Raw genomic sequence first — 24,243 nt, 5'->3', positions numbered from 1 at the left:
ACGCGCTATCTCAGAGTAGCTGTGGGGCAGACTGGAGCTGTGGGGCAGGCGGGGGCGGGAGCTGTGGGGCAGACTGGAGCTGTGGGGCAGGCGGGGGCGGGAGCTGTGGGGCAGACTGGAGCTGTGGGGCAGGCGGGGGCGGGAGCTGTGGGGCAGGCGGGGGCGGGAGCTGTGGGGCAGACTGGAGCTGTGGGGCAGGCGGGGGCGGGAGCTGTGGGGCAGGCGGGGGCGGGAGCTGTGGGGCAGGCGGGGGCGGGAGCTGTGGGGCAGACTGGAGCTGTGGGGCAGGCGGGGGCGGGAGCAGTGGGCCGGGGGCTGTGGGGCAGGCGGGGGTGGGAGCAGTGGGCCGGGGGCTGTGGGGCAGGCGGGGTCGGGAGCTGTGGGCCGGGGGCTGTGGGGCAGGCGGGGTCGGGAGCTGTGGGCCGGGGGCTGTGGGGCAGGCGGGGGCGGGAGCAGTGGGCCGGGGGCTGTGGGGCAGGCGGGGGCGGGAGCAGTGGGCCGGGAGCTGTGGGGCAGGCGGGGGCGGGAGCTGTGGGCCGGGGGCTGTGGGGCAGGCGGGGGCGGGAGCAGTGGGCCGGGGGCTGTGGGGCAGACCGGAGCAGTGGGCTGGGAGCTGTGGGGCAGGCGGGGGGCGGGAGCAGTGGGCCGGGGGCTGTGGGGCAGGCGGGGGCCGGGGGCTGTGGGCCGGGGGCTGTGGGGCAGGCGGGGGCGGGAGCTGTGGTCTGGGAGCTGTGGGGCAGGCGGGGGCGGGAGCTGTGGGCAGGGGGCTGTGGGGCAGGCGGGGGCGGGAGCTGTGGGGCAGGCGGGGGCGGGAGCTGTGGGCCGGGGGCTGTGGGGCAGGTGGGGGCGGGAGCTGTGGGCCGGGGGCTGTGGGGCAGGTGGGGGCGGGAGCAGTGGGCCGGGGGCTGTGGGGCAGGTGGGGGCGGGAGCAGTGGGCCGGGAGCTGTGGGGCAGGCGGGGGCGGGAGCAGTGGACCGGGGGCTGTGGGGCAGGCGGGGGCGGGAGCTGTGGGCCGGGGGCTGTGGGGCAGGCGGGGGCGGGAGCAGTGAGCCGGGGGCTGTGGGGCAGGCGGGGGCGGGAGCTGTGGTCTGGGAGCTGTGGGGCAGGCGGGGGCGGGAGCTGTGGGCCGGGAGCTGTGGGGCAGGCGGGGGCGGGAGCAGTGGGCCGGGGGCTGTGGGGCAGGCGGGGCCGGGGGCTGTGGGCCGGGGGCTGTGGGGCAGGCGGGGGCGGGAGCTGTGGTCTGGGAGCTGTGGGGCAGGCGGGGGCGGGAGCTGTGGGCAGGGGGCTGTGGGGCAGGCGGGGGCGGGAGCTGTGGGGCAGGCGGGGGCGGGAGCTGTGGGCCGGGGGCTGTGGGGCAGGTGGGGGCGGGAGCTGTGGGCCGGGGGCTGTGGGGCAGGTGGGGGCGGGAGCAGTGGGCCGGGGGCTGTGGGGCAGGTGGGGGCGGGAGCAGTGGGCCGGGAGCTGTGGGGCAGGCGGGGGCGGGAGCAGTGGACCGGGGGCTGTGGGGCAGGCGGGGGCGGGAGCTGTGGGCCGGGGGCTGTGGGGCAGGCGGGGGCGGGAGCAGTGAGCCGGGGGCTGTGGGGCAGGCGGGGGCGGGAGCTGTGGTCTGGGAGCTGTGGGGCAGGCGGGGGCGGGAGCTGTGGGCCGGGAGCTGTGGGGCAGGCAGGGGCGGGAGCAGTGAGCCGGGGGCTGTGGGGCAGGCGGGGGCGGGAGCTGTGGTCTGGGAGCTGTGGGGCAGGCGGGGGCGGGAGCTGTGGGCCGGGGGCTGTGGGGCAGGCGGGGGGCGGGAGCTGTGGGCCGGGGGCTGTGGGGCAGGTGGGGGCGGGAGCTGTGGTCCGGGAGCTGTGGGGCAGGCGGGGGCGGGAGCTGTGGGCCGGGGGCTGTGGGGCAGGTGGGGGCGGGAGCTGCGGGCCGGGGCTGTGGGGCAGGTGGGGGCGGGAGCTAGGGGCCGGGGGCTGTGGGGCAGGCGGGGTCGGGAGCTGTGGGCCGGGGGCTGTGGGGCAGGCGGGGTCGGGAGCTGTGGGCCGGGGGGCAGGCGGGGGCGGGAGCAGTGGGCCGGGGCTGTGGGGCAGACCGGAGCAGTGGGCTGGGAGCTGTGGGCAGGCGGGGGCGGGAGCAGTGGGCCGGGGGCTGTGGGGCAGGCGGGGGCGGGAGCTGTGGTCCGGGAGCTGTGGGGCAGGCGGGGGCGGGAGCTGTGGGCCGGGGGCTGTGGGGCAGGCGGGGGCGGGAGCTGTGGGCAGGGGGCTGTGGGGCAGGCGGGGGCGGGAGCTGTGGGGCAGGCGGGGGCAGGAGCTGTGGGCCGGGGGCTGTGGGGCAGGTGGGGGCGGGAGCAGTGGGCCGGGAGCTGTGGGGCAGGCGGGGGCGGGAGCAGTGGACCGGGAGCTGTGGGGCAGGCGGGGGGCGGGAGCTGTGGGCCGGGGGCTGTGGGGCAGGCGGGGGCGGGAGCAGTGGGCCGGGAGCTGTGGGGCAGGCGGGGGCGGGAGCAGTGGGCCGGGGGCTGTGGGGCAGACCGGAGCAGTGGGCTGGGAGCTGTGGGGCAGGCGGGGGCGGGAGCAGTGGGCCGGGGGCGGGAGCAGTGGGCCGGGGGCTGTGGGGCAGGCGGGGGCGGGAGCTGTGGTCCGGGAGCTGTGGGGCAGGCGGGGGCGGGAGCTGTGGGCCGGGGGCTGTGGGGCAGGCGGGGGCGGGAGCTGTGGGCAGGGGGCTGTGGGGCAGGCGGGGGCGGGAGCTGTGGGGCAGGCGGGGGCGGGAGCTGTGGGCCGGGGGCTGTGGGGCAGGTGGGGGCGGGAGCAGTGGGCCGGGAGCTGTGGGGCAGGTGGGGGCGGGAGCAGTGGGCCGGGGGCTGTGGGGCAGGTGGGGGCGGGAGCAGTGGGCCGGGAGCTGTGGGGCAGGCGGGGGCGGGAGCAGTGGACCGGGGGCTGTGGGGCAGGCGGGGGCGGGAGCTGTGGGCCGGGGGCTGTGGGGCAGGCGGGGGCGGGAGCAGTGAGCCGGGGGCTGTGGGGCAGGCGGGGGCGGGAGCTGTGGTCTGGGAGCTGTGGGGCAGGCGGGGGCGGGAGCTGTGGGCCGGGGGCTGTGGGGCAGGCGGGGGCGGGAGCAGTGAGCCGGGGGCTGTGGGGCAGGCGGGGGCGGGAGCTGTGGTCTGGGAGCTGTGGGGCAGGCGGGGGCGGGAGCTGTGGGCCGGGGGCTGTGGGGCAGGCGGGGGCGGGAGCAGTGAGCCGGGGGCTGTGGGGCAGGCGGGGGCGGGAGCTGTGGTCTGGGAGCTGTGGGGCAGGCGGGGGCGGGAGCTGTGGGCCGGGGGCTGTGGGGCAGGCGGGGGCGGGAGCAGTGAGCCGGGGGCTGTGGGGCAGGCGGGGGCGGGAGCTGTGGTCTGGGAGCTGTGGGGCAGGCGGGGGCGGGAGCTGTGGGCCGGGGGCTGTGGGGCAGGCAGGGGCGGGAGCTGTGGGCAGGGGGCTGTGAGGCAGGCGGGGGCGGGAGCTGTGGGCCGGGGGCTGTGGGGCAGGTGGGGGCGGGAGCTGTGGTCCGGGAGCTGTGGGGCAGGCGGGGGCGGGAGCTGTGGCCGGGAGCTGTGGGGCAGGCGGGGGCGGGAGCTGTGGGCCGGGGGCTGTGGGGCAGGCGGGGGCGGGAGCTGCGGGCCGGGGGCTGTGGGGCAGGTGGGGGCGGGAGCTAGGGGCCGGGGGCTGTGGGGCAGGCGGGGGTGGGAGCAGTGGGCCGGGGGCTGTGGGGCAGGCGGGGTCGGGAGCTGTGGGCCGGGGGCTGTGGGGCAGGCGGGGTCGGGAGCTGTGGGCCGGGGGGCAGGCGGGGGCGGGAGCAGTGGGCCGGGAGCTGTGGGGCAGGCAGGGGCGGGAGCTGTGGGCCGGGGGCTGTGGGGCAGGCGGGGGCGGGAGCAGTGAGCCGGGGGCTGTGGGGCAGGCGGGGGCGGGAGCAGTGGGCCGGGGGCTGTGGGGCAGACCGGAGCAGTGGGCTGGGAGCTGTGGGGCAGGCGGGGGCGGGAGCAGTGGGCCGGGGGCTGTGGGGCAGGCGGGGGCGGGAGCTGTGGTCCGGGAGCTGTGGGGCAGGCGGGGGGCGGGAGCTGTGGGCCGGGGGCTGTGGGGCAGGCGGGGGCGGGAGCTGGGGGCCGGTGGCTGTGGGGCAGGCGGGGGCGGGAGCTGTGGGCCGGGGGCTGTGGGGCAGGCGGGGGCGGGAGCTGTGGGCCGGGGGCTGTGGGGCAGGCGGGGGCGGGAGCTGTGGGGCAGGCGGGGCCGGGGGCTGTGGGGCAGGCGGGGGCGGGAGCTGTGGGGCAGGCGGGGGCTGTGGGGCAGGCGGGGGCTGTGGGGCAGGCGGGGGCGGGAGCTGGGGGGCGGGAGGGGCGGGAGCTGGGGGGCAGGCGGGGGCGGGAGCTGTGGGGCAGGCGGCGCCGGGGGCTGTGGGGCAGGCGGGGGGCGGGAGCTGGGGGCCGGTGGCTGTGGGGCAGGCGGGGGCGGGAGCTGGGGGCCGGGGGCTGTGGGGCAGGCGGGGGCTGTGGGGCAGGCGGGGGCGGGAGCTGGGGGACGGGCGGGAGGGCCGGGCCCGGCTCACCTGGCAGCCGTCGTGCAGGGCGAGGACGGGGCTGGCGGTGCGGTTGTGCCCCATCTCCTGCCCGTCGGCGCCCCGGAGGCGCAGGGCCCGGGCGTAGCTGGCGGCCCCGGCGTGGTACCAGGCGGCCGCGTCCTGGCAGCTCAGCGTGAAGGTCTGGCGGGCGCGGGCGCTCAGCAGCCGCAGGAAGGTCAGTTGGGTCACGCCCAGCGGGTTCCCCTCCGCGTCCACGTAGGAGAACTGGGGGGCGGCACCGGGCAGGCGGCCTGAGTCGGGGGCCCCCGGCCCGGCTCCCCGGCCCCGCCCCCCGGCTCCCCGGCACCGCCCCCCGGCTCCCCGGCACTGCCCCCCGGCTCCCCCGCCCCCCTCCCAGGTACGCCAGGCCCGGCCCCCGGCCCCGCCCCCCGGCTCCCCGGCCCCGCCCCCCGGCTCCCCGGCACTGCCCCCCGGCTCCCCCGCCCCCCTCCCGGGTACGCCAGGCCCGGCCCCCCGGCCCCGCCCCCCGGCTCCCCGGCACTGCCCCCCGGCTCCCCCGCCCCCCTCCCAGGTACGCCAGGCCCGGCCCCCGGCCTCGCCCCCCCGTCTCCCCGGCACTGCCCCCCGGCTCCCCCGCCCCCCTCCCAGGTACGCCAGGCCCGGCCCCCGGCCTCGCCCCCCGTCTCCCCGGCCCCGCCCCCCGGCTCCCCGGCACTGCCCCCCGTCTCCCCCCGCCCCATCCCCTCCGGCCCCCCCCCCTCCCGGGTACGCCAGGCCCGGCCCCCCGGCACCGCCCCCCGGCTCCCCGGCACTGCCCCCCGGCTCCCCCACCCCCCCTCCCAGGTACGCCAGGCCCGGCCCCCCGGCACCGCCCCCCGGCTCCCCGGCACTGCCTCCCGTCTCCCCCGCCCCCCTCCCGGGTACGCCAGGCCCGGCCCCCGGCCCCGCCCCCCGGCTCCCCGGCACTGCCCCCCATCTCCCCCGCCCCCCTCCCAGGTACGCCAGGCCCGGCCCTCGGCCCCGCCCCCCGTCTCCCCGCTACTGCCCCCCGTCTCCCCCCGCCCCATCCCCTCCGGCCCCCCCGCCCCCCTCCCGGGTACGCCAGGCCCGGCCCCCGGCCCCGCCCCCCGGCTCCCCGGCACTGCCCCCCGGCTCCCGCCGCCCCATCCCCTCCGGCCCCCCCGCCGGCGCCCCCCCCTCTCCGTATGCCAGACCCAGCCCCGCCCTACCGTCCTGCCCCTCCGGAAGGTGCTGAACCAGCTCCCCGGCTTCTCCTTGCTCCAGGCAGCCAGTCGGACCTGGGGGGCGAGAGGGGACAGCTCTGCTGGTGCCCCTCACTCCCGACCCCCAGCCCCCTTATCCCAGCCCTGCCCCCCACCCGCAGCTCTGCTGGTGCCCCTCACTCCCGACCCCCAGCCCCGGTATCCCAGCCCTGCCCCCCACCCGCAGCTCTGCCGGTGCCCCTCACTCCCGACCCCCAGCCCCAGTATCCCAGCCCTGCCCCCCCCCACTCACACTCTCGAATCTCTTGTCTGGGAACAGGCAGGTCTCCCCGCCTGCCGTGAAGTTGCAGAAAACCTTGAAGGCGTCTCGAGTGCAGCCCTGGTTGGGGTCGATCCAGTACTCGCCTGGAGGAAGGGAGAGGTTGGGGGGCAGCCACAGGGGCCTTCCCCGGGCTGGTCCCTCTGAACGCCCGGCCTGCCCCCCACGCCCACTCCTGAGGGGTGCCCCCGTCTCACCCTCTGGCGTGGGCATGGCACAGAGGTGCCCCCAGACCCGGCCTGGGCCCCCCGATCCCCAGCACCCACGTCAGACAGCAGGGCCTTGGGCCCACCCTCCCCCCAGATTCCAGGCTCCCAGCACCCCCTCCCCGGACTCTGGGGTCCCCAGCACCCCCCAGGGTCCCGGCACCCCCGCCCCCCAGACTCCAGGCTCCCAGCACCCCCCAGGCTCCCAGCACCCCCTCCCCGGACTCCGGGGTCCCCAGCACCCCCCAGGGTCCCGGCTCACCGTCGGGGAAGTGGGGGTGACAGAGCTGCAGCTCCTTGCAGACGCGGGCTGGGCTCTCGGGGGTGCCCCGGGGGCATCTCAACTGCTCGACCTCGGTGCGCAGGGAGCTGAGTGAGGCGTACACCTCCTCCAGCCCCTCGGGCGCGTAGTCCGGGGGCCACGCCTGGTCCCCCTGCTCCCCCTCCGCCTCCCGGCGCCGCTTCCGGACCCGCTCCATGGGCAGGGGCTCCAGCGGCTCCGCCGGGCGGCCCTGGGGGCGAGACGCGGGTGTGAGGGGGGGCAGCACCCCGGGGGGCTCTGGGAAGGGAATCCCAGCCAGGGGCACTGACCCACCCCCGTGCCCAGGCTCGGGGGCCTCCACCCCCTGCTGACCCCCAGCCCCCACTGCCCCCGGCGGCCCCCCGGCTGCCCCCCAGCACTCACCGGTGGCCCTGGGGGTCCAGGGGGTCCTGTGTCTCCTCTGGGGCCCAGGGCTCCCTGCAGAGGAAGAGCAAAGGGTCAGAGCATGGAGCTGCCCAGCCAGAAACTCCTGCACCCCCCTCCCTTCCCCCACAGCCTCCCCATCGCCCCCCTGGAGCCCCCTCCCCTCCCCCACAGCCTCCCCATCGCCCCCCTGGAGCCCCCTCCCTTCCCCCACAGCCTCCCCATCGCCCCCCTGGAGCCCCCTCCCCTCCCCCACAGCCTCCCCATTGCCCCCCTGCAGCCCCCTCCCTTCCCCCACAGCCTCCCCATCGCCCCCCTGCAGCCCCCTCCCCTCCCCCACAGCCTCCCCATCGCCCCCCTGGAGCCTCCTCCCTTCCCCCACAGCCTCCCCATCGCCCCCTCCCCTCCCCCACAGCCTCCCCATCGCCCCCCTGCAGCCCCCTCCCTTCCCCCACAGCCTCCCCATCGCCCCCCTGGAGCCCCCTCCCCTCCCCCACAGCCTCCCCATCGCCCCCCTGCAGCCCCCTCCCTTCCCCCACAGCCTCCCATCGCCCCCCTGCAGCCCCCTCCCCTCCCCCACAGCCTCCCCATCGCCCCCCTGGAGCCTCCTCCCTTCCCCCACAGCCTCCTCATCGCCCCCCTGGAGCCCCCTCCCCTCCCCCACAGCCTTCCCATCGCCCCCCTGGAGCCCCCTCGTGTCCCCCACAGCCTCCCCATTGCCCCCCTGGAGCCTCTCCCCTCCCCCACAGCCTCCCCATCGCCCCCCTGCAGCCCCCTCCCCTCCCCCACAGCCTCCCCATCGCCCCCCTGGAGCCTCCTCCCTTCCCCCACAGCCTCCTCATCGCCCCCCTGGAGCCCCCTCCCCTCCCCCACAGCCTTCCCATCGCCCCCTCCCCTCCCCCACAGCCTCCCCATCGCCCCCCTGCAGCCCCCTCCCTTCCCCCACAGCCTCCCCATCGCCCCCCTGGAGCCTCCTCCCTTCCCCCACAGCCTCCTCATCGCCCCCCTGGAGCCCCCTCCCCTCCCCCACAGCCTTCCCATCGCCCCCCTGGAGCCCCCTCGTGTCCCCCACAGCCTCCCCATCGCCCCCCTGGAGCCCCCTCCCCTCCCCCACAGCCTCCCCATCGCCCCCCTGGAGCCCCCTCCCTTCCCCCACAGCCTCCCCATCGCCCCCCTGCAGCCCCCTCCCCTCCCCCACAGCCTCCCCATCACCCCCCTGGAGCCCCCTCCCCTCCCCCACAGCCTCCCCATCGCCCCCCTGCAGCCCCCTCCCCTCCCCCACAGCCTCCCCATCGCCCCCCTGCAGCCCCCTCCCTTCCCCCACAGCCTCCCCATCGCCCCCCTGGAGCTCCCTCCCCTCCCCCACAGCCTCCCCATCGCCCCCCTGGAGCCCCCTCCCCTCCCCTCCCCCACAGCCTCCCCATCGCCCCCCTGCAGCCCCCTCCCCTCCCCCACAGCCTCCCCATCGCCCCCCTGGAGCCCCCTCCCTTCCCCCACAGCCTCCCCATCGCCCCCCTGGAGCCCCCTCCCCTCCCCCACAGCCTCCCCATCGCCCCCCTGGAGCCTCCTCCCTTCCCCCACAGCCTCCCCATCGCCCCCCTGGAGCCCCCTCCCTTCCCCCACAGCCTCCTCATCGCCCCCCTGGAGCCCCCTCCCCTCCCCCACAGCCTTCCCATCGCCCCCCTGGAGCCCCCTCGTGTCCCCCACAGCCTCCCCATTGCCCCCCTGGAGCCTCTCCCCTCCCCCACAGCCTCCACATCGCCCCCCTGGAGCCCCCTCCCGTCCCCCACAGCCTCCCCATCGCCTCCCTGGAGCCCCCTCCCCTCCCCCACAGCCTTCCCATCGCCCCCTGGAGCCCCCTCCCATCCCCCACAGCCTCCCCATCGCCCCCCTGGAGCCTCCTCCCTTCCCCCACAGCCTCCTCATCGCCCCCCTGGAGCCCCCTCCCCTCCCCCACAGCCTTCCCATTGCCCCCCTGGAGCCCCCTCGTGTCCCCCACAGCCTCCCCATTGCCCCCCTGGAGCCTCTCCCCTCCCCCACAGCCTCCACATCGCCCCCCTGGAGCCCCCACCCGTGCCCCACAGCCTTCCCATCGCCCCCCTGGAGCCCCCTCCCATCCCCCACAGCCTCCCCATCGCCCCCCTGGAGCCTCCTCCCTTCCCCCACAGCCTCCTCATCGCCCCCCTGGAGCCCCCTCCCTTCCCCCACAGCCTCCCCATTGCCCCCCTGGAGCCCCCTCCCCTCCCCCACAGCCTTCCCATCGCCCCCTGGAGCCCCCTCGCGTCCCCCACAGCCTCCCCATCGCCCCCCTGGAGCCCCCTCGCGTCCCCCACAGCCTCCCCATCGCCCCCCTGGAGCCTCTCCCCTCCCCCACAGCCTCCACATCGCCCCCCTGGAGCCCCCACCCGTGCCCCACAGCCTTCCCATCGCCCCCCTGGAGCCCCTCCCATCCCCCACAGCCTCCCCATCGCCCCCCTGGAGCCTCCTCCCTTCCCCCACAGCCTCCTCATCGCCCCCCTGGAGCCTCCTCCCTTCCTCCACAGCCTCCTCATCGCCCCCCTGGAGCCCCCTCCCCTCCCCCACAGCCTTCCCATTGCCCCCCTGGAGCCCCCTCGTGTCCCCCACAGCCTCCCCATTGCCCCCCTGGAGCCTCTCCCCTCCCCCACAGCCTCCACATCGCCCCCCTGGAGCCTCCTCATCGCCCCCCTGGAGCAGGGCTCGCACCAGCAGCCCCCAGGGACCAACGGACTCTGGCTGTGGAAGACCTTACGTGGGTCAGGAGCCAGGACTCCTGGGTTCCCTCCCCGGCTCTGTGGGGTGGGGGGTCTGGTGCAGGTCTCCTGGGACCCTTTCCTGGCTCTGATCTGGGGGATGCCCCCCCCTTGCTCCCCACCCCTCCTGGAGCCCCAATCCCTGCCCTGGGTACTCACCGGCGACCCCTTGGAGCCCTTCTGACCCAGCGGCCCCTGTGGATAGAATGGGAGGGGTGAGCGTGGGGAGGTGCTGGGGGTCCCGGAGCCAGGGCATGGGTGGGGGCCATTCTCCAGGGGTCTCTGGGTGGCACTGGGGGTCTCAAGCCCAGCTCCCGCCCCATCCCTGGGACAGACAGACGGACAGACCGGGCTGTACAGCACTGGGGGGCCCCTGTAAGAGCAGGACGTGTGCCCAGGCCTGGCGTGCAGAGGCCGGGCGAGGGGCCCTGGGGCGTGGAGGGGGCGGGCAAGGGGCACGGAGGGGGCGGGCCCAGCGGCTGTGTGATACTCACCACGAGCCCAGGGGATCCAGGAGGGCCCGGGGGGCCAATGGGGCCAGCCAAGCCCTGCAGGGAAGGGACATGTCAGCTCTGCTCCCTCCGACCAGACACTGACCGACGGCCACGGGGGACCCCACTGCTGACGGTGCAGACCCAGACGTGTTTCCCCAGTGCCGGGAGATGTGGGGGGCACATGCAGCCTCCCCATCCTGCCTGACCCCCCACCCCACACACAGTCTCCCCTTCCTGCCTGAGCCTCCCACCACATGCAGCCCCCATCGTGCCTAAACCCTCCCCCCCACATGCAGCCCCCACACCCCTCACGCAGCCCCCATATTGTGTCTGAGACCCCCACCCCCATGCAGCCCCACATACTCACGGGGTCTCCTTTGGGCCCTGGGGCCCCCTGGTTGCCAGGCAGCCCCTGGTCGCCCTTCTCCCCCATCTCCCCCGGGGGGCCGATGAGCCCGATGAGCCCTGCGTGACCCTGGGGTGGGCAGAGGGTTTAGCTGTGGGGGTGTCTGTGCCATGGAGCTTGGGGGGGGTCTGTCCCACAGAGCTGGGGGGGTCTGTCCCATGGGACCCCGCTCTGGGTAGTGGTGTAGATAAATCTCTGCATTAAGCATCTTCAAATAACTTTCATATGACTTTGTATTATGCCTCTATTTTCAAAGAACTTTGTACCAGATCCTTATGTAGAAAACTTTGTCTTGAGCCTTGGTATAAAGTTAAAAAAATGTCTTTTTGCTCGGAGTAGAATAAGATCTTCCCCCTTTTAATCAATTGCCCTGTGACTGAAGGAGGTGGGAACGAGTAAAGGCCTGGAAGGCAAGGGCCTCCAGACAGCTGCAACAGTTGGAGAGGGGATGGAAGCCAGACCCAAGAGCAATAAAACTTGTCAAGTGGGCTCCTAAAGAAGATCAGGTTTCAGAGGAGCAGCCCTGTGAGTCTGTATCCGCAAACAGAACAGGAGGCCTTGTGGCACCTTAGAGACGAACCCATTTATTAGAGCATAAGCTTTCGTGAGCTGCGTCGGCTGCATAGAATGGAACCTAGAGTAAGAAGATAGACATCTACATACAGAGAAGTTGGAAGCTGCCGTACAAACTGTGAGAGGCTAATTAGTTAAGATGAGCTAGTATCAGCAGGAGAAAAAACCTTTTGTCGTGATAATCAAGGTGGCCCATATATCATGGGATATATCACACTGGTATGCCATCCTGTGCCAGCAATGCCGCTCTGCCATGTACATTGGCCAAACCGGACAGTCTCTACGCAAAAGAATAAATGGACACAAATCTGACATCAGGAATCAGAACATTCAAAAACCAGTAGGCGAACACGTCAACCTCTCTGGCCACTCAGTAGAAGATTTAAGGGTGGCAATTTTGCAACAGAAAAGCTTCAAAAACAGACTCCAACAAGAAACTGCTGAGCTTGAATGAATATGCAAACTAGATCCCATGAACTTGGGTTTGAAGAGACTGGGAGTGGCTGGGTCATTCCACATATTGACTCTATTTCCCCATGTTCAGTATCCTCCTCACACCTTCTTGTCAACTGTCGAAATGGGCCAGCTTGATTATCAGGACAAAAGTTTTTTTCTCCTGCTGATAATAGCTCATCTTAACTAATTAGCCTCTCACAGTTTGTATGGAAACTTCTAAACTTCCCTGTATGTAGATGTCTATCTTCTTACTCTAGGTTCCATTCTGTGCAGCCGATGAAGTGAGCTGTAGCCCACGAAAGCTTCTGCTCTAATAAATGGCAGGTTTCAGAGGAACAGCCGTGTTAGTCTGTATTCGCAAAAAGAAAAGGAGTACTTGTGGCACCTTAGAGACTAACCAATTTATTTGAGCATGAGCTTTCGTGAGCTACAGCTCACTTCATCTGATGAAGTGAGCTGTAGCTCACGAAAGCTCATGCTCAAATAAATTGGTTAGTCTCTAAGGTGCCACAAGTACTCCTTTTCTTTTTTCTAATAAATGGGTTCGTCTCTAAGGTGCCACAAGGCCTCCTGTTCTTTTTGAAGACGACCAGACATCCTGATGGCCTTGGGGGTTGGAAGCCAGTGCCTTCTTTTGAAAACACCCTCTGTGAACAGCACTGGGACAACACCCAGAAGGGAGCAGCACAAAGGGCCCACGGACGCAGACACAGATTTTGAATCTGATCCAGATTTGCATGAGAGGGAAGCTGCTACACATGCGAGGTGTCTTGCAGAGGGCCTTGGTTCTCGTCTTGTCAACATGGGGGCATCAATCCGGATCGGCAGAAGCCCGGCTCCACCCCTCCCCCATCTAACTCACCTGGCCAGGGCAGTTACGGGGAGCAACCAGTTGGTAGCCACAGCAAGAGGGGGCGCGTGTGAGCCCAGGAGCGTAATGTCGGTCATGTGCGCATGGTGCCGCGTTGCTTGATTTGCGTATGACCAATAAATGTGGCACTTTAACTTACTCCCCCGAAAAGATCCTGGGCAGAACGTTACGTACACCAGCGGTGTAAACAAGCGGAGCCAAGTGGGAATGTTCCTGATGTTCTCTGAACACTGTGTGTGCCTCGGTTTCCCCATGTTCCCCATGCTGGGGGGCGACGGGTGTGTGAGGCTGCAGAGACCCCCAGAGGGCAGGTGTAAGTACCCTCGGCACAGGCACTGGGGGGCAGACTGTAACCTAGCAACCCCCTGATGCATGGCAACACATTAAAACAAATGAAGGGCCCCAGCTGGACGCCCCCCACCATGTGCAACGAGAACCCAGGAGTCCGGCCCCAGCTATACCACCCCTCCCCCAGGGTGCTGGCAGCTCCCGTCCCCCACCCCACAGCTGCCCAAGGCTTAACGCTGGGTTAAGGCCCCCTGTGACGAAGTGGGACTGTTCTTAATGTTTCCTCTGAATACTGTAGGAGTGCCTCAGTTTCCCCTAGGCATTTCTTAAGTCTCTACGTGGTGGGATAAGGCAGGGGGTGTAACTGTTGCGGGGAGCAAAAGGGCCAGGGTACATAAATGGCGACACTCTGTCTCCTGGCAACTGATGGCCTGGGCCCTTCCCCCTGCAAGGTGAGAGCTAAAGTGTTGGAGAACGAAGGAATCAGGTGACAAAGCGGGAAAGGGACAAAGCCCAGAGGAGGGGGGGCTGGAGAGAGTTTCAGTTTGGGGCTGGCTGGGACGTGGAGTGAAGGGCAGACGGGGTCGTCTGGCTCACTGCCCCCCACAAATGGACCCGGCTGAGGGGTCCCGTTCTCTGCACCTGCAAGCTCTGTGTTCGACCGTGTTCCTGTCGTCTAATAAACCTTCTGTTTCCCCGGCTGGCTGAGAGTCCCGTCTGACTGCGGAGTTGGGGGGCAGGACCCTCTGGCTTCCCCAGGACCCCGCCTGGGCGGACTGGCTGTGGGAAGCGCAGGGGGGGCAGAGGAGGCTGAATGCTTCGAGGTCAGACCCAGGAAGGTGGAAGCCGGGTGAGCTGTGTGTCCTGCAGACAGGCTGCTCCCAGAGAGGAGACTTCCCCAGAGTCCTGCCTGGCTTCGTAGGGAGCAGTTCCAGAGCATCGCTCGGGGACCCCGGGACACCCCGCAGCGAGGGCAGCTCTGGCTGTGATGGGGCCTGGCACAGGGCAGCTGTGGGGCTGGCAGCAGTGGCCCCAGCATGGGTCCCATGGGGGTGGGGAAGCTCACAACTGGGGCAGATCCCAGGAGCCGCGGGGGAGGGGGGGGCTCTGAGTGGGGGGTGCAATTCCTGGGCCTGCAGCGGACTGGGGGGAGCGGTGATGCCAGGCCAGCAAGGGGAGGGGGAGGGGAGATGGCTGAGCAGGGTGGGGGGGAGGCCCCCCGTTGGGGCCCCACTCACCTTGTCACCCTTGTAGCCGGGGTCTCCCTTGAGGCCGGGCAACCCTGTGGGGCCCTGTGAGAGACGAGAGGCCATTACCCTCAGTGCCCCAGCCCTGCCCCCCAGCCCTCCCCCCCAGCCCTGTCTTTCTGTCCCCAGCCGCCCAGCCCTGCCCCCCAGCCCCAGCCGCTCAGCCCTGCTCCCCTGTCCCCAGCCGCCCAGCCCTGCCCCCCAGCCCCAGCCGCTCAGCCCTGCTCCCCTGTCCCCAGCCGCCCAGCCCTGCTCCCCTGTCCCCAGCCGCCCAGCCCTGCTCCCCTGTCCCCAGCTGCCCAGCCCTGCCCCCCAGCCGCCCAGCCCTGCCCCCCAGCCCCAGCCGCCCAGCCCTGCCCCCCAGCCCCAGCCGCCCAGCCCTGCTCCCCTGTCCCCAGCCGCCCAGCCCTGCTCCCCTGTCCCCAGCTGCCCAGCCCTGCCCCCCAGCCCCAGCCGCCCAGCCCTGCCCCCCAGCCGCCCAGCCCTGCTCCCCTGTCCCCAGCCGCCCAGCCCTGCCCCCCAGCCCCAGCCGCTCAGCCCTGCTCCCCTGTCCCCAGCCGCCCAGCCCTGCTCCCCTGTCCCCAGCTGCCCAGCCCTGCCCCCCAGCCCCAGCCGCCCAGCCCTGCCCCCCAGCCGCCCAACCCTGCTCCCCTGTCCCCAGCCGCCCAGCCCTGCCCCCCAGCCCCAGCCGCTCAGCCCTGCTCCCCTGTCCCCAGCCGCCCAGCCCTGCTCCCCTGTCCCCAGCTGCCCAGCCCTGCCCCCCAGCCGCCCAGCCCTGCCCCCCAGCCCCAGCCGCCCAGCCCTGCTCCCCTGTCCCCAGCCGCCCAGCCCTGCCCCCCAGCCCCAGCCGCTCAGCCCTGCTCCCCTGTCCCCAGCCGCCCAGCCCTGCTCCCCTGTCCCCAGCTGCCCAGCCCTGCCCCCCAGCCGCCCAGCCCTGCCCCCCAGCCCCAGCCGCCCAGCCCTGCTCCCCTGTCCCCAGCCGCCCAGCCCTGCCCCCCAGCCCCAGCCGCTCAGCCCTGCTCCCCTGTCCCCAGCTGCCCAGCCCTGCCCTCCAGCCCTCCCCCCAGCCACCCAGCCCTGCCCCCCTGTCCCCAGCCCTCCCCCAGCCCCCCAGCCCTGCCCCCCAGTCCTCCCCCCAGCCACCCAGCTCTGCCCCTGGAGCTCACTCACCATGGGGCCCGGTGGCCCTGCCTGCCCCGGGGCCCCCAGCAGGCCCTGCTCCCCCTGGGGAGGAAACACAGAGTTATGAGAGTACAATGTGGGGGGAGACGTGGCTCCCCCAAACCGAGGCCCCCCAGCCACAGGGCAAGTCCCTGACCCCCTGCCAGCTCCAGGCATCGCCAGAGCCAGACGGGGTCACCCCACAAACCAAGAGCCCCCCAATTCCCTCATCCAGCCCTCCTGCTCTGCCCCCTCTGCTTACCCCCACCCATCCAGCCGGCCACCACCCCCGGCCAGCTGCCCCCCTCGCCCACCCCACCCCCACCCGCACTGTGCCCCACCCCCGGCTGGCACTCACAGCTGGACCGGGGATCCCGCGCAGACCTTCGGAGCCAGGCCGGCCAGGGGGTCCCTGCACCCCCACGGGGCCCATCTTTCCGGGAGGCCCCTCGGTGCCAGGCTCGCCCTGGGCAGGGGGAGAAATGTCACGTCAGAGCCCGGGCACCAGGCAGGGATCCCCGTCTCACCGGCTCCCGGGCAGGGGGGTGAATAGAGTTGGGTGGGTCTCAGCCCAGCCCTGGGGCAGGTGTCCCGAGCGCACTCCCCCGCCCCCCGGGCCTCTGGCTGCCAGCTCAGCACAGACGGGGGCTGCCCTGGGGGGGGGGGGGCAGGATCTGGCAGCACCCGCGACGAGGCACCAGAAGCACTGGGGGACTGGGGGGGTCCCCTTACCTTGGCGCCCTTCTCGCCCGGCCGACCCTCACGCCCGGCTGGCCCCACTGCGCCCTGCACAGAGACAGGGCGAGTGAGTCACCCGCACCCCTCAGGCAGCCCCAAACCCCATGGGGCCTTGGGGGGGAGTGAGCCCCCATCCCCCCTCCCTGACCCCAGTGGGCCCCTTCCCCCAGATCCTGACCCCATTAGCCTGTCCCCCAATCCCCCCACCCCTGACCCCACTGGGCCCCTCCCCCCAGATCTGACCCCATTAGCCTGTCCTCCAATCCCCCCATCCCTGACCCCATTGGGCCCCTCTCCCCAGATCCTGACCCCACGGGGCTCCTCCCCCAATCCTCTCCTCCATGACCCCATTGGGCCCCTCTCCCCAGATCCCCGACCCCACTGGCAGCCCGTACTCACCCTCTTCCCTGGGGCACCGGGAGGACCTGGTTCCCCAGAAGCGCCCGCTGGGCCCTGCACACAAACCGCAGGGTCAGGGGTTAAGAACATGGGAGCGGCCAGACTGGGTCAGAGCAAAGGTCCCTCCAGCCCGGTGTCCTGTCTCTGACAGTGGCCAGTGCCAGAGGCCCCAGAGGGAATGAACAGAACAGGGCAATTATCGAGTGGTCCATCCCATCGTCCATTCCCCACTTCTGGCAAACAGAGACTAAAAACATCATCCCTGCCCAGCCTGGCTAATAGCCATTGATGGACCTATCCTCCAGGAACTTTTCTAGTTCTTTTTTGAACCCTGTCTTGGCCTTCACAATATCCTCTGGCAAGGAGTTCCAAAGGTTGACTGCGTTGTGTGAATAAATACTTCCTTTTGTGTGTGTTAACCTGCTGCCTATTAACTTCATTGGGTGACCCCTAGTTCTTGTGTTGAGAAGGGGTAAATAACACTTCCTGATTCACTTTCTCCACACCAGTTGTGGTTTTATAGACCTCAGTCGTATCCCCCCGTAGTCGCCTCTTTGCCACGCTGAACAGTGCCAGTCATTTTAATCCCTCCTCATCCACACCGGGGCGACCAGCTCTGCCCGCAGCGTTCAAGGTGTGGGCATCCCAGGGCAATAGGATATTTTCTGTCTTATTATCTCTCCCTTTTTTAATGGCTCCCAACATCGGGTTAGTTTCTGAGCCCGATGCGGCACACTGCGTGGTCTTCAGAGAACTCTCCACCATGGCGCCCGGATCTCGCCCTAGAGGTAGCTGACATTCACCCTGAATACAAAGAAACTCCAAGGTGTGGTGGGCCCACGGCTCAGCCAACTGGGGGTGGGGGGCTGAGGGACCATGGGCAGGTGACTGGCTTGTTTCCTGCAGGCCGGCTGGAGCAGGGACCCAGACAGGACATGGTGAAGCAGGCTGACTATCAGGGTTCAGAAGACACCCAACCTTCAGCCTCCGGCTGGCCACACTCACCCAGCCTCCCCTGCCCTGGTTTGTCCCTGCGGGCGTGGCTGGGTTTGTATTTCCTTTCCCTGCTCTCCGCCCTGGCCTCGCGAACAGCACAAGGTCCGGCCTCGCACGCAGCTTAGAGCGGCTGAGACGCTCAATGCAGTTCACGTCCCAAACGTACACGTGTTGCATCTTCCCTGCTCTCCGCCCCAGCAGCCAGCCTGTGCGCGTCCCTCCGAGACAAGCCCGCGGGCTGCGCCCTCACTGTGCACTCCAGCGCTGGCTTGTAGGACGTCCTGGCAGCTCTCACCCCGGACTGACAAAGAGCCAGAGATCCAGCCCAGATGGGCTCCAGAGCAGCTCGGCTGGGCAGAGCCCTGGTGTGATGAAGTGAGCAATTTTCTTTATGGTTGCATGAACACTCTGTGTGCCTCAGTTTCCTGTATACTGCGTGTGTGAGGAGGGGTGGGAGGGGGAGTTCGTTGCTGCAGGGGACCAGGTGTGACCTCGCCTAGCAGCTGGGACCCTGGACGGACACTGGCCTGGAGATTGGGGACCCAGCGACTGGTGACCGGGAGGCCCCCCCAGCTCGGGAGCCCGCTGGTTCTGGCCAGCGGGGGGGGGCAAAGGACAGAAGAAAGAGGCTGCGGGGCCGGAGGGCCTGGCCCCAGTGAGAGAGAGAGCCACCCTCGCAGGGGCACTGAGGGGGGTTCCTCCCGGGGCCGTTCGGACCCTGGGAGTCCGTGACACCTGGCTCGGCCGCATGGCCCATGTCTGATCCTTCGCTGCTATGCACCAACCTGGGGCCTTCCCGGGCCGGGGGCTAACGAGCCCGTCGCTGCTTGGGGGCCGGGGGTCGCTGCCAGTCCTGGCTGAGCCGCGCTGGTCCCGGCAGAGGGGCCAGGTCTGTGCCCAGGCGTCTGGCTCAGCCGGATCCGCTGGGCAGAGCTCACGGCGGGCAGCAGGAGGGCTGGGGCCCAGAGGCTCAGCCTCGGAGGCCGTGGGGCTGCGTGGCCAGGCCTGCAGGAAGAGTGGGTCCCCTGGGGGCTCTGGCACGCCGAGGGGCTCCTGCCTGGGACGGCTGGAAAGCCGGGGCTCAGCGCAGATCTGTGACACCATCCCCACACATCACTTGTTGGCCCCTCTGTTAGGGGGCACGGGGCCTTTCCCTCAGGGGCTCTGGGTGCTGCTTCCAGCCCATGGATGTCCGTGCGGCATGCCCCCCACCCCATAGTGCTCCCATCACTCACCGGCATGCCGGGGTCCCCGCCGTCACCCTTCTCCCCGGGGGCGCCGTCCAGGCCCTGCGCACAGGGGACGGGTTAGTGGCCTGCCCCAGCCAGCACCACCCCCCCACTTCCACTTCCTGGCAAGCTCAGCACTGCCCCCGTCCTGGGAACAGAGCCACGGATAGAACCCAGGAGTCCTGGCTCCCAGCCCCCCCTGCTCTAACCACTAGACTCCCCTCCCCTCCCAGAGCTGGGGAGAGAACCCAGGAGTCCTGGACAGATCCCTCTCCCCAGGGCCTGTCAGGATGGGCTGGAGCCACGTGGGGCAAGCAGGGGTACTCACCGGCACCCCGGGGTCTCCAGCGGGGCCTGGGTCGCCAGGGAAGCCGATGGGGCCCTGCAGGGAGAAACGGTCCGTGAGTACAAGGCAGAGCCCGAGACCCCCCCAAGGCCTGGACACCGGGGGAGTGGGAGCAACTGGGGGCTGGGCGGGTGTGAGAGGGTTGGGTGCTGGGTGTTTGGGGGGAGCTGGGTGTGTCACGAGGGGGGTGGGTGTGCTGGGATGTGGACTGGGTGGGAGATGCAGGGTGAGGGCAGCTACCAGCAATGAAGTCACGACCCCTGTTCCCCTTATCCTCCTTTCCCCCTGCTGTGCTCCCCAACCCCGCTGGCCCCATGCGGAGCCCCCCCCAGCCCCATGCTCTGCCCCCCAGCCCTGCTGTGCCCCCCCAGCCCCGCTGGCCCCATGCTGTGCCCCCAGCCCACTGGCCCCATGCGGTGCCCCCCAGCCCCATGTGGTACCCCCCTGCTGTGCCCCCCCCCAGCCCTGCTGCACTCACCAGGTTGCCTTTGGCTCCATCCTCTCCTGGGGGCCCCCTCTTGCCCGGGGCCCCAGCGGCGCCCGACGGACCAGAATCTCCCTTCTCCCCCAGTTCCCCATTGATGCCCTGCAGGGAGACACGGGCGTCAGGGCTGGCACTGGGAGGGCAGCATCCCATGGAGCTTGCCCCCCTGGCGCTGCTTCCCCCACTCCATGGTGGCCCCAGCATGGGGCTGGTGGACACAGGACAGCGAGGCGTTAACCTGTGAGACTAGCTGCTGCAAGAGGGCGCTGGGCCAGGCACCCTCAATTCGCTTCCAGGCCCGAGACTTCTCAGCACACTGCCGGGGGGCCCCCGGTCCCCGCTGCGTGTCCTGGGCATAGACAGAGACCCCCTGTCCCACTGTGCCCCAGAACTTACCGGCTGGCCTGGCTCCCCTGGGGCCCCGGGGTCTCCCGCCTCACCCGGCTCTCCCTGCGCAAGGAGACAAGAGCAGAGTGAGCCCCGTGCTAGCCCAGCTGATGGGCACAGCCCCGCTGGGCTGGGGGACCCAGAGGGCAAGGCTGGGGGCAGGATGGAGAAGGGGAGGATTTCTGTAATATTTATACGGCAACTATGAGTGACTCAGTTTCCCCACTCGCACTGTACTGCTCTCCCCCCGAGTGTTCATTCTCCTTCTGGGGCGGGGGAGAGGGAAGGGGGGCTGTGTGGGCTGGCAGGATGCACTCTGCAGAACTGCCCTGGAGAAACCAGAGCTGGACGGGGAGGGGGCCCTGTCCCGAGGAGGCGGGCTGGGATGGGGCCCCAGGGAGGGGCATGGGGACAGGGGTGGAGGTTCTGCCCCGGGAAGGGGGCTGGGACAGGGGAGGGGGCAGGTGTGCGGGGACATTGCTGGGAGGGGGGCACATAGCTGGCTCTGGGGGGCAGAAGGTTCCCATACACCCTTCCCAGCTGGGGTCCCCAGTGCCCTGGCCGGGGGCAGGGGGGCAGGACACAGCATCATGGCATCCCCCGTGCCCCTTCCCCACACTCACCTTGTCCCCGACGGCGCCCGGCTGACCCGTTCCACCTGGCATCCCCTGGGGGCCCTAGGGACAGGGAGGACGCGGGGGTGACGTGAGGAGGGTAGGATAATATCTCTTGGAAAGGGGACCGGCCCAGAGCGAGTTAACGAACTCCCAGCCTGACCGGACCCGGGGCCGCACTTTGAGGGGGGTGAGGAAGAGCTGGCAACGCAGAGAGCTGTGAAATGGGCGTTGGAGGGAGAGAAGGGGGCTGTGTGCGCAGGGCCTGGGCGGTCAGCAAACGAGTCTTGTCTGTTGCTATGGCTTTGCCTGAAAGAGTACGATCCTCTCGGTCTCTTGGACGGTGGAGGTAACCTGCATTTAGTTAATGTTTATTTGATGGATAAATGACCCTGGGCTAACTGCAGGATGTTTGGGAGACAGAAAGTCAAGCCTGTTGTGTTCTCAGGCCGAGAGGCTGCTGGAAATGTATAAAGACCCTGGGACCCGATCCTTCTTCATCGCAGATCTGCTTTGGGTTTCAAGAAGGGGAAACCCTGAGCCACAAGGACTGAGATCCCAGTCGCTGACTGGAGTCACCCTGAACATGGACGCTGGACTATGACCTCTGGACTTTTTGGCAACTGCAAACTCACCATCTCTGCTCTGTATCTGGACCTCAAGAATTGAACTCAGGTCTGTCTGTATATTGATCTTTCAACCAACTCTCTCTTTTATTTTTTAATAAATTTTAGTTTAGTTAATAAGAATTGGCTAGAAGCGTGCATTGTGGGTAAGATCTGAGTTATCATTTGACCTGGGTCTGGGGCTTGGTCCTTTGGGGTTGGAAGAGCCCTTTTTCTTTCACTGGGGTATTGGTTTTCATAACCATTCGTCCCCACGACGAAGGGCCCTGGTGGGGATACTGGGAAACTGGAGAGTCGAAGGGAATTGGTTGGGTGACTTGTGGTTAGCCAGTGGGGTGAGACCGAAGTCCTCTCTGCCTGGCTGGTTTGATGCCTGAGAGGGGGAGAAACCCCAGCCTGGGGCTGTGACTTCCCTGCTCTAAGCAATTGGTCCTGAATTGATACTCCCAGTTGTACCCCGCCAAAGGCAGCATCATTACGGGGGGGGGGGGGGAGAGGGAAAGACTCGCTGCTCAGCCCCCCGGGAGCCCTGTCCCACTCCTTCCCGCCACTGGGGCTGTGCCCTGCCAGGCAGTGAGGCTCACAGTGCCCGCCCCACAGCAGCCTCTGTCCCCCCAGGCACCCTCTGCCCCTGGAATTCCCCCCCGCCGCTCCATGGCAGCCTCCACTCCCGCCCCGGAAAGGACGGGGAACTCACATCGCCGCCGGCAGGTCCCTGCGCCCCACGTGGCCCCGCAGCGCCGGGAAGGCCCTGCAGAGAAGGATAGGACAGGCAGCTCGAGCCAGGGGGTACGGGGCACCGAAGGGGCACAGTCACTCGGGGAGGGGCAGTGGGGGAGCTAAGGGGAGGCAAGGGGGCAGGGGGATTTCTTCACACAACGCACAGTCAACCTGTGGAACTCCGTGCCAGAGGATGTTGTGAAGGCCAAGGCTATAACGGGGTTCAAAAAAGAACTAGATACGTTCCTGGCAGCTAGGTCCATGAATGGCTATTAGCCAGGATGGGCAGGGACGGTGTCCCCAGCCTCTGTTTGCCAGAAGCTGGGAACGAGCGACAGGGGATGGATCACTGGATGATTCCCTGTTCTGTTCTCTGCCTCTGGGGCACCTGGCGTCGGCCACCGTCAGAGACAGGACACTGGGCTGGAGGGACCTTGGGTCTGACCCAGTCTGGCCGTTCGTATGTTCTTATTGGAGGTGAGGGGAGGAGGGGGGCAAGAGGGGAGGGGCGGGGGCAGCGGAGGGGTGGGGGGGATCTCCGTGGAGCTCATACCATGGGGCCGACATCTCCGCTCTCGCCCTTCTCACCCTGCGGGCCCGGCATGCCCTGCGGAGAACCACATGGGGGGTTAACTGGGGGCACAGGGGCTTCCCGACCCCTCCTGGAGCATGTAGGCCTGCCCCCAAACTGCTCTGCCAGCGCCAACCCGCAGCCCCTGCCAGCCGGGCCCTGGGCTCCCCCCACAGCGCTGCCGGTGCCCCACACTCCCGACCCGCAGCCCCGGCCAGCCCAGCCCTGGGCTCCCCCCACAGCGCTGCCGGTGCCCCTCACTCCCGACCCGCAGCCCCGGCCAGCCCAGCCCTGGGCTCCCCCCACAGCGCTGCCGGTGCCCCTCACTCCCGACCCGCAGCCCCAGCCAGCCCAGCCCTGGGCTCCCCGCACAGCCCTGCCGGTGCCCCTCACTCCCGACCCGCAGCCCCGGCCAGCCCGGCCCAGCTCCCACCGGCGCCCGTCCCTACCTGCAATCCGACAGGGCCGCTCAAGCCAGGGAATCCCCGAGCCCCCTCATCTCCCTTCTGGCCAAACATCCCCTGCTGCCCACGGCGGCCGGGCTCCCCATCCATTCCCTGCAGGGCCAGAGGGGTCGGGGTCAGTGCCCCCCCGGGGCAGAGACCCGCCGGTGCCCGCCCCGTGCAGTGCCCCTCCTCGGAGGCAGAGTTGGGGGTTGTGCAGCTCGGGGAGGTCTCGCAGTTCGGGGTGGGGGTCGCACAGCTCCAGGGGGGTCACACAGCAGCGTGAAGGGCCAGGCACAGTGCCCGCAATGGAGACTGGGGCAGGAGGGGTCTCCCGGGAGTGTGAGACGCAGCCCCGGGCACTAGTGGGGCACGGAGGGCGGGGCTGCGTGTGACTCCCTGGTGGGGCTGGGCGGTCAGAGGGGAGCAGGGGTGCTGAGGGGTGACTGGGCCGAGGGCCCCAGTGGCCAGCTGGGTGCTCCCTAGATACTCACCGCGGAGCCGGGGTGCCCGATGGGTCCCTGGATACCAGTTGGTCCCGGTGGGCCCTGGGTGGGGGAAGCGCAAAGTTAGAGCTGGGGCAAAAGCAGCCCCTAAGCCAGGCCCCTGCCCCCCTACCTGCCCCACTGTTCACCCCACCAGCATCTCCAGCCCCTTCCGAGCCCTCCACTACACCCCTCCCCTGTCTCCACCTGCCTCCTCCTTAGACCCGCCCCCCGCACCACCCCACACCCCTGGCTCATGCCGGGGTGGAACTGGGTGTGAGGAGCCTGGCTGCGGGACCCAGTCAGGTCCCTACAGCGACCCCCAGTGCTTCCCCCGGTACTTACCGCCTCGCCCTTGTCCCCCTTGCTCCCTTTCTGTCCGGAGCCCCCCAGCTCGCCCTGCAAAGGCAAAGCGTGACGAAGTGGGACTGTTCTTAATGTTTCCTCTGAATACTGTAGGGGTGCCTCAGTTTCCCCTAGGCATTTCTTAAGTCTCTAGGTGGTGGGATAAGGGGGTGTAATTGTTGCAGAGCAAAGGGCCAGGGTACATAAATGGCCGACACTCTGTCTCCTGGCAACTGATGGCCTGGGCTCTTCCCCCCTGCAAGGTGAGAGCTAAAGGGTTGGAGAACAAAGGAATCAGGTGACCTCCTGGCCCAGGAAAGGGACAAAGCCCAGAGGAGGAGGGGCTGGAGAGACTTTCAGTTTGGGGCTGGCTGGGACATGGAGTGAAGGGCAGACGTGGTTGTCTGGCTCACTGCCCCCCAAAATGGACCCGGCTGAGGGGTCCCGTTCTCTGCACCTGCAAGCTCTGTGTTAGACCATGTTCCTGTCGTCTAATAAACCTTCTGTTTTACTGGCTGGCTGAGAGTCCCGTCTGACTGCGGAGTTGGGGGGCAGGACCCTCTGGCTGCCCCAGGACCCCGCCTGGGCGGACTCGCTGGAGGGGCAGAGGAGGCTGAATGCTCTGGGGTCAGACCC

At 69.9% G+C, this 24,243-nt stretch overlaps 1 protein-coding gene across 7 annotated transcripts in view; it reads right to left on the bottom strand.

Annotated features, from left to right (window-relative positions):
• COL5A3 (collagen type V alpha 3 chain) overlaps positions 1-24,243 on the bottom strand; it is a 56,844-nt gene that overhangs the window by 3,951 nt on the left and 28,650 nt on the right. For 5 of the 7 annotated variants that reach the window (XM_078849532.1, XM_078849527.1, XM_078849530.1 and 2 more), the window contains 23 exons: positions 23,608-23,661; positions 23,272-23,325; positions 22,784-22,891; positions 22,317-22,370; positions 21,741-21,794; positions 20,427-20,480; positions 19,813-19,866; positions 19,411-19,518; positions 18,915-18,968; positions 18,593-18,646; positions 16,362-16,415; positions 15,957-16,010; positions 15,583-15,690; positions 15,234-15,287; positions 14,055-14,108; positions 10,590-10,697; positions 10,223-10,276; positions 9,888-9,923; positions 6,958-7,011; positions 6,535-6,784; positions 6,040-6,152; positions 5,754-5,822; positions 4,552-4,788 (listed from right to left, as the gene is read on the bottom strand). In XM_078849532.1, coding sequence (XP_078705658.1) covers positions 4,552-4,788; positions 5,754-5,822; positions 6,040-6,152; positions 6,535-6,784; positions 6,958-7,011; positions 9,888-9,923; positions 10,223-10,276; positions 10,590-10,697; positions 14,055-14,108; positions 15,234-15,287; positions 15,583-15,690; positions 15,957-16,010; positions 16,362-16,415; positions 18,593-18,646; positions 18,915-18,968; positions 19,411-19,518; positions 19,813-19,866; positions 20,427-20,480; positions 21,741-21,794; positions 22,317-22,370; positions 22,784-22,891; positions 23,272-23,325; positions 23,608-23,661 — 1,893 coding nt within the window. Of the gene's footprint in view, positions 1-4,551; positions 4,789-5,753; positions 5,823-6,039; positions 6,153-6,534; positions 6,785-6,957; positions 7,012-9,887; positions 9,924-10,222; positions 10,277-10,589; positions 10,698-14,054; positions 14,109-15,233; positions 15,288-15,582; positions 15,691-15,956; positions 16,011-16,361; positions 16,416-17,523; positions 17,720-18,592; positions 18,647-18,914; positions 18,969-19,410; positions 19,519-19,812; positions 19,867-20,426; positions 20,481-21,740; positions 21,795-22,316; positions 22,371-22,783; positions 22,892-23,271; positions 23,326-23,607; positions 23,662-24,243 lie in introns of those variants that run through there. The other 2 variants (XM_078849531.1, XM_073318666.2) reach the window with 2 other exon arrangements.

Source organism: Lepidochelys kempii, chromosome 20 (genome assembly GCF_965140285.1).
Source record: "Lepidochelys kempii isolate rLepKem1 chromosome 20, rLepKem1.hap1, whole genome shotgun sequence".
In the NCBI taxonomy this organism is placed as follows: Eukaryota; Metazoa; Chordata; order Testudines; family Cheloniidae; genus Lepidochelys; species Lepidochelys kempii.
This window is presented reverse-complemented; position numbering and strand designations above follow the sequence as displayed.